This window comes from Capsicum annuum, chromosome 7 (assembly GCF_002878395.1).
Source record: "Capsicum annuum cultivar UCD-10X-F1 chromosome 7, UCD10Xv1.1, whole genome shotgun sequence".
In the NCBI taxonomy this organism is placed as follows: Eukaryota; Viridiplantae; Streptophyta; class Magnoliopsida; order Solanales; family Solanaceae; genus Capsicum; species Capsicum annuum.
In genome coordinates, this window is record NC_061117.1 from 2,653,568 (window position 1) to 2,662,226 (window position 8,659).

Genomic DNA, 8,659 nt, shown 5'->3' on the forward strand with positions numbered 1-8,659 from the left:
TAGTAGTGAAGCTGGAATCACAGGAGGTATGTAAGAGGGATAGTTTCAAGTATCTCGGGTCCGTGATCCAGAGTAACGGTGAGATTGACGAAGATGTCTCGCACCGTATTGGGGCGGGATGGATGAAGTGGAAGCTCACGTCGGGGGTGTTGTGTGATAAGAAGGTGCCGCCCAAGCTGAAAGGCAAATTCTACAGGGTAGTAGTCCGTCCGGCCATGTTGTATAGAGCGGAGTGTTGGCCAGTTAAGAACTCCCACATCCAAAAAATGAAGGTGGCAGAAATGCGGATGTTGCGCTGGATGTGTGGGCTGACTAGAGGGGATAGAGTTCGGAATGAGACTATCCGGGAGAAGGTTGGTGTGACTCCAGTGGAGTGCAAGATGCGGGAAGCCCGATTGAGATGGTTCGGACACGTGAAGAGGAGGGGCATGGATGCCCCGGTTCGTAGGTGTGAGAGGCTAGCGTTGGATGGTTTTAGGCGGGGTAGGGGTAGGCCAAAGAAGTACTGGGGTGAGGTGATTAGGCGGGACATGGAGTAGTTACAGCTCACCGAGGACATGACCCTAGATAGGAAGGTCTGGAGGACGCGAATTAGGGCAGAAGAATAGGGCCGGTTTGGGTCGCTAGTGTAGGGAATTACATGGTGGGGGTTTTATTCTTGTTATGATTCCGTGTTCCATGTTTTATTACGAATTTGTGTGCTTTCCTCTGTTTTCTAATACTTATGGGTGCCGTAGTTATGTTATGTAATCTAGTTCTGTGCTTTACTATGAGTTTGTGTGGTATCTCGTGACCTGAGCCGGGGGTCTATCGGAAACAGCCTTTCTACTTCTTTAGAGGTAGAGGTATGGACTGCGTACATCTTACCCCCCCAGACCCCACTAGGTGGGAATACACTGGGTTTGTTGTTGTTGTTGTTGTTGTAGTCTGTACTTGCACTGCAAGATTTGAAAAGAGATGTTTTAGTGCTTGAATCGAGTTTCTGCTTTCAGTGATTTAGATATGTATACAGTTTCATCATCTTACTGGTTTTTTGCTTCTGGTTTATAAAGTCAAATAGATTGTATGATGTTACAACCATTGTCTCTCGTTAGCTACTTATTTACGCAGGACTTTTGTGTGACAGGGTGGTGCAGGTACTTGGAGCGACGGGAAGCTAGTTACTAGAATTGGCAGAAACAGCGGTAGTGTTTTAGCAGTAAGTTACTTAATCCTTGAAAATTGTACTCTTGATTTTTTACCTAAGAGGTTATTTCTATAAACACGTGTTCATTCTGTCAGTTATCCTTGTCATTCACCTTTGATCTTGGTTTCCAGGTTTTGAAAACGTTGGTCCAATTTGGAGCTCCACAGAAAATTTTGATTGATGGAAAACCTCATCTAGGAACTGATAAATTGATTCCACTTCTTCAAAATTTCCGGCGATACCTTGAATTGTTGGGTGTAAGTAATTTATAACTTATGCCTCTTAGGAAAGAAATGTGAAAGTTTTAGAGTTTCAATAACTTCTGTTTTGTTGCTGATATGGTCAGGTCGACATCAAGTTTGGAACAAGAGTAGACGATTTACTTGTCGAGGATAAACATGTGGTGGGAGTCAAAGTTTCTGATTCAAGAGAGAACAGCTCACCCTCCACGAGCCAGCAGTTGGGGTATGATGCAGTGGTTCTTGCAGTTGGGCATTCTGCACGTGATACGTATCAGATGCTTCTTTCTCATGGGGTCAGCTTGGTTGAAAAAGATTTTGCTGTGAGCTCCTGTCCATATTAAATATATATGTTAGTTTATAGTTTTTGTATCTTATGTGAAGTGTACATATGTTTGTAGCTTTATGCCTGGATTGCTGGTTTTTATTTTCCGATGCCAACAATAACATCATACCTAGTGTAATCGCACAAGTGGGGTCTGGGGAGGATAGAGTGTACACAGACCTTACCCCTACCTTAGCGTAGGTAGAGAGGTGGTTTTCGGAAGACCCTTGGCTCAAGGAAAGCGAAAACACAACATTTATGGAAATATAAGCAGTAACAGTAACATCAATATCAACAGGATAGTAAGAAAACCCATGTATAAGAGGCAACTAGTAATAGAAAACGAAAAATGAAAAATATGGAATAATAAAAATACCGAAATAATACTAATACTACTAGTAGGAAAAGCACGATGTGGAGCTATCTACTTCCAGCGTTCTACCCGAATCCTCGACTTCCATACCCTCCTATCAAGGGTCATGTCCTCGGTAAGTTGAAGGCTTGCCATGTCTTGCCTGATCACTTCTCCCATATGCTTCTTCAGCCTACCTCTACCTCTCTTCAGGCCCTCCATTGACAACCCCTGACACCTCGCTGGGGCATCCGTGCAGCTCCTCTTGACACGGCATTAAATGTCTTTCCAGGCAAAGACAACAATAGGGAGGCCTATTGGGGGAGGGTTTACTAACTGGTATGCTGGTGGTCTTATCACAGCAGGAAAGTTAATTTATTACATTTGTGGCGAGAAGTAGCAATATTATCCAGAAGTGGGTCTTGTAAATTATATTGAAAAGTGTCAACATCTAAGGCCAATATGATTATATAACTTTAGTCCTTCGAGAATGAGTAAATAGGGAACGTTTTAAATAAATATTTGATCATAATAGGACCTCATACAAAAACTTGGATGTGCGCAATGGGACTCCCATATGAGAAGTAAGATTTTAGGCGTCTACATTAATTTGTCAGTCCAGTTGGATTAACTTCACTGTTGGAGTTTAATCTACAATGTGGTTAGCGGAAGTAAGGAGACCTCTGAAATGTATTGTCAACAATTTGTTCCCTTTTTCCTTTATTTTGAGAAGTCAACTAAGAAATCAAAATTCCGTGGACTGCTCGATAGCGCATACTGGGGTTGCAATCCTGTCTTTGCATGTGTTGTGTGTGAGCTGCCCTTTGTTTTGTCCGTGATGTCTTTGGTTCGTTAGTATTGACTCTTTTGGTATCGATTTTTACTACAATCTCATTGCTATTCCTTCACAGGCGTAGTTGCAATCAATCTCCTGATAACTCATATTAATTGTAGGTTGGCCTGCGAGTTGAGCATCCTCAAGAATTAATAAACAGCATACAGGTTTGTTACCGAACACAATCAATCATTAATTTATTTGCGATTGAGTGTATTAGCTTTTTCCTGTTGTATCATGACGAGTGTCTTAGTTGAAAACTGAATCCAACTATTATATTGATTACGCTAACATAGTTTTAGAGGATCTTACTAGATAGTATCAATTGCTGTCCTCGGGGTACATTTATATGTGCTATTTAACAATTCCCCTCTACGCTTCAGAGTTGCTCTTGGTCTTCCTAAGCTATTTCATTGTCCGTGAGCAAGTACATTTGTTGTATTTTCCTCTCTAAGCTCAATTATATCGTGGCATTTAACATGAAAACAATTTGTGTTTTTGGTCCAATAATATTCAGTATTCTGGATTGGCCAATGAAGTTCAAAGTGGACGCGGGAAAGTGCCTGTTGCTGATTACAAGGTTGTTGAATATGTGAATACAGATGGTATCGCTTTGCCTTCAAATTCTGTACCAAGAAATCGCAGTTGTTACTCCTTTTGCATGTGTCCTGGTGGGCAGGTACGACAACTTCTTTTGTTCGTAATAGCTCATGAAATATTATGATTGGTCTGACCTTCGCGTATGCTTTTCCAACTTTCTCGTGCAACATAAACCCAATCTGCTTTCTCAGTTAGTTGCCATGTTTTCTTCATTGCCATACCGTGCTTCCCTTTTTCATAGCTACTTTGGTTTGCTGCACTTGAGCCGAGGGGCTGGCGGGAACAACCTTTCTACCTCCACGAGGTAGGAGTAAGTCTTCGTATATCCTACCCTTGCCAGACCCAACTTGTGGGATAACATTGGGTATGTTGTTGTGCAACATCAGTCCAATGGTTTGAACTTCTCGTTCATGATAGACATTGTAGACGAGTGATGACAGCAGCTAGAAATGTTTATATGCCTATGTTAAGTCGGTGATATCCGAAAGGCATGCATTTTTTTATAGGCTTCAGTCTCGATTTCGATATAATTTACTTGACAAGATTTTGGCAGGTAGTTTTAACCAGTACAGATCCATCAGAGCTCTGTATCAATGGCATGTCCTTTTCCCGACGGTCATCTAAATGGGCGAATGCTGCACTTGTTGTTACAGTCTCGTCAAAAGATTTTGCTGCTTTGGACTTGCACGGACCTCTCGCTGGTGTTGAATTTCAGGTACTACTTAAGTGTCCATACTATACTGTCTGCATAGATAGAAACCATTACATTATACGAAATAACAAGTATAAGCTAGAGAGTTTTCGTCTTCTTCGAGAACCTAGCTCAATCAGTTGTTTCTTCCATGGTAATTGTTGAATTACCCATAGCCCCCTAAGTACATAGGTACATTTATCGTTGGTCAATATTTTACTTGCGAGTATTTTCATCTTGACTGTATGATTTCAGAGGATGTTTGAACGAAAGGCAGCTGCAATGGGCGGAGGCAATTTTGTAGTACCTGTTCAAACAGTGACCGATTTTCTCGACAACAAATTGTCAGGTAAACCTCTTTGTTGGGGTTTGTGGCATTATTGGGGGTTAGATATTTGGAGCAATACCCATAGGCAGTTGCTCGGACTCTCCATAAATGTTGCCGCACCCATGTCGGATCCTCCAAAAATATCAAAAATACACTATTTTCGGAGGATCCAACATGCACCCGTCGACATTTTTGAAGAGTTCGAGCAACATGGCATAGCTACCACTTGTACATGTTCATCACTGTACTCACTATAGTAGTCCGTCTGGCCGCTATTGCTGAAATCTCTCTATGGTCACATCACCTAGCCACCCAATAAATGGACTGATGACTCGTTTGGTCAGTACTCCTAACTGTTATAGGAGGATGCAGCACCCCCTTGAGACTATCAACTAACTCATTTTTCACGCCAACAACTACAACAACATACCCATTGTAATCCCACAAGCGGGGTCTAGAGAGGGTATACTATACGTAGACCTTACCTCTACCTTGTGGAGGTAGAGAGGCTGTTGTCAAAAGTATTTGCGGGAAAGGGAATGAAGAAAACATGTCAGTTTATTTGGAAAGCAATACAAAGCATTTAGAGGAAAGGAACAATAACAACAATGAAATAATGCGGTAACTGAAACACAATAGATAACAAATGGTAACACATATCAAAAGCAAGAAAATGTAAGGTATGATAGACACGATTAGAAATACTTATCTGGCTTAAACATGTTTTACAGGGACATCAGTGCCATCTTCCAGTTATAGATTAGGAGTAAAGGCAACAAATCTCCGTGAATTATTCCCTAGTCACATAACCAGCTCTTTACAACAATCACTTTTAAAGTTCGACAAAGAGGTAATTTCATGTCTTGAACATATCATATCGCTAAATGTCCGTCTTAGAAAATTGACACTGTTTCTGTTGAAATCGGAACTACAGCTACCGGGATTCATTTCCAGCGATGCTCTTCTTCATGGAGTAGAGGTAATGCACGCCTTTCTTCGTAAAACTCAAGTTATTTAACTATACATACTTGCTCTATGAGTTGGAAATTACGCACTTCTAAATTCATTTAGCTTAGAACCTATTCTTGCATCTGGATTGTCGGATAGTTCATTTCTTGAACAAGACTGTTGGAAATATATGATCTCGATTTTTGGACTGAGTATTCGAGTTAATAACTTGCACATTTCTTGCTTCTTTTGTTTGTTATCATGTTATCTGTCCTGAGCCTGGGGTCTATCGGGAGCAACCTCTCTACTTCATCTGAGAGGTAGTGGTATGGTCTGCAGACCCCTCCCCAGACCCCACTATGTGGGAATACACCGGGTATATTGTTGCTGTATTTCTTGCTTCTTTTGAACCTAAGTTGTAACGTTTAGTTTCTTCCTCATTGCAGACAAGAACTAGTTCCCCAGTCCAGATCTCGCGAAGTGCTGACACTTACGAGTGCACGTCCTTAAGAGGGCTTTACCCTATCGGAGAAGGTGCGGGTTATGCTGGGGGGATAGTCAGTGCAGCTGTTGATGGCATGTATAGCGGCTTTGCATTAGCGAAAAGCTTAGGTCTTTTTCAAGGCAGCATCGAGTCGGTTTTAGGGAAGGCTCAGAGTGCTGGATTTATAAAATACTAACACCATTATATCTAGTTTTGTGTTCATTACTATGTAAATCATAGGCTGCTCATTGTTGATCTAGCAACTCTTCATATATAGTTCGTCGCGATCAGAGGAGAGGCGAATCCACGATTTAGAGTAGTCAGTAGGTTCTAGAAATGAATGTTGTTTATTATTGCAAGCATTTTAAAGTTTTCTGGACCACAATATCTTTTGCTTACTGTCCTGAGTACGAAAGGGAGCCTTGGAGTAGCTGGTAAATTGTTGTCATGTGATCAGGAGGTCACAAGCTTTGTAAACAGCCTCTGGCATAAATGCAAGGTAAGGTTGCGTACAATACATCCTTGTGGTGGAGCCCTTCCCCGGGACCTTGCGCATAGCGGGAACGTTATTGCATCAGGCTGCTTTTTTTTTTTGGAATCCTAGGTATATTATTGATACATAAACTTTTTTATGGAGTTTGGTCGAATTCATAACTATCACCATGACCCTGTGAATATACTCTTCAGATTATAGATGTGTGGACATTATGTAATGTCAAGAAACGATACAATCTTCTTATATTCTAAAGATGTTGTATTGGTATCCGTTGTGCTACGATATTATCCACCTTATACTCTACTTTTCTTCTAAGTTTAATTCAAATATTATATTTATTACAATAATATAGTGCAAGATGATATAATATGGTATTTTATAAAACAATAAGGTAGGAAATTAATTATAAAACAGTATGATATATTTAATGAACTAAATTAAAGACTTGGTGAGTTAAAAATTATTGGTGAGTTAAAAATTATCTTATTTGCTAATTTTAGGGGATAATGTTTAGTACTAATTTCATGAGTTAGAAAGTTGCTCTCCCAAATGCAACAACAATACACCAAGTGTAACTGCACAAGTGGGACCTGAGGAGGATGGTGACTCAATCGGATCACGGGATAACTTGTCCGAGCTTTCCCTCACTCAGTCTTACCTAACCTTATCTTGTGAAGGTAAAGAAGTCGTTTCCGATAAACCATCATTTTCGCTACCATCATTTTCGCTACGAGAGAAAGTAGTATTAACCACATGGAAATAGACTATTTTATACTATTTTAATACATGTCATGTCATCAATGAGTAGTAGGCCATAAAAACTTAGATATAGATAGGCATTTTGCTTCCTTTAGCATGGAGAAATTGGAACATCTTAAGGAAAGAAATGTTTATAAATTAGAAAGAAGTTAGCTACTTGTATGCCTATAAATGACATGAGATTTTCCTTCCTAGTTCAATCACAACAAGCAAAGCAACTCAAATTTGCAAGCTGTTGATTTGAATATGTTCCTGAGCCGGGGGTCTATCCGAAACAATCTCTCTACTTCTTCGGAGGTAGTGGTATGAACTGCGTGCATTTTAACTTCAATACTACCACCTCGGAAATCATGTTACTCATCCCCGCAAGTCATAAACAAGTAAAATTAACAATGACTCGGAGGATCGTTACATCATACATCACTAAAAAGTAGTTGAGCTGTGGAATAGTTGAGGGTATCTATCTGGTCTTGCATTAGAATTAAACCCTATGGTTCGACCACCACATTGACAGCAACTGCAGGTGTATGAGTAAGGCCCTCCGCAAGGAATTCCAAATGGTTCATACATACACGTAAAAGATCTGAAAAGGTCATTTTCTTCGAGATCATTTCCATCAGCGCACCAAGCCAAGAGGGGGACAGCTGCGGCTTCTACTTCTACTGCTTCATTTTCATCTCTTTTTTGTTTCTCCCCCTTGGCTCCCATCTTCATTTTCATCTCTTTCCCGTTTCCCCCCCTTGGCTCCCATCTTCGTTGCTTCTTTCAAAACATCTAAAAAATCCTTCATCGTTGGCCTTTCTTCTGGTTCCGTATTTGTGCATCTGTACGTCAGGTTTGTGATCCTAGACCTAGTTTGAAGATCTTCTTTGAAGCTTTCATCAACCAATTCTCTTTGCGGCATTCTTTTGTATAGAAGAATGAATAATCAAACTCCGTTTTGGTTATCAGCTCCACCAGTAACATAATGAATACATAAACATCAGATTTCGGCGACACATAACCTGCACATACATACTGAAAATAACATAAAATCTCTCTTTTACTACAGAAAATAAGAGATAAAGTAGGTTAACAAGCTACGTGCATTTTTTTAAATGTCCGTGTCTGTCGGATCCACCAAAAGTGGTCCATGTTTATAGGATCTAACAAGGTGTCTGCAACAATTTCGCAGAGCAACACAGAAGGAAAAAAAGTACTCATGACATCAGGAATCAAGAGATCAGATCTTAAGGACATTAAACAATTGTTCCTCCATGACTCAAGTACGAGATATATCTTCATGCTTATGTTTTGGACACCGTTGTTAACAACTAGACCTAACCTGCACAATAATAAGCTAAGTTGTTCGGACTCTTCACTTTCGGAGCCACACAAACCCAGACCTCAAGCTACATGGTAGACGAGGCATTACAT

The 8,659-nt window shown here is 40.4% G+C and overlaps 1 protein-coding gene across 1 annotated transcript; it reads left to right on the top strand.

Moving 5' to 3' along the window:
- Positions 1-1,126: 1,126 nt before the first annotated feature.
- Positions 1,127-6,370, top strand: LOC107877560 (uncharacterized protein Cbei_0202; the record flags this gene model as incomplete). The annotated part of the gene is given in 10 exon segments (XM_016724230.2): positions 1,127-1,198; positions 1,318-1,443; positions 1,533-1,748; positions 3,057-3,104; positions 3,455-3,616; positions 4,091-4,252; positions 4,484-4,577; positions 5,288-5,406; positions 5,491-5,535; positions 5,951-6,370. Coding segments are annotated over 10 exon segments (1,278 nt in total), but the record flags the coding sequence as incomplete, so codon positions are not given.
- Between the last annotated feature and the right edge of the window lie 2,289 nt (positions 6,371-8,659).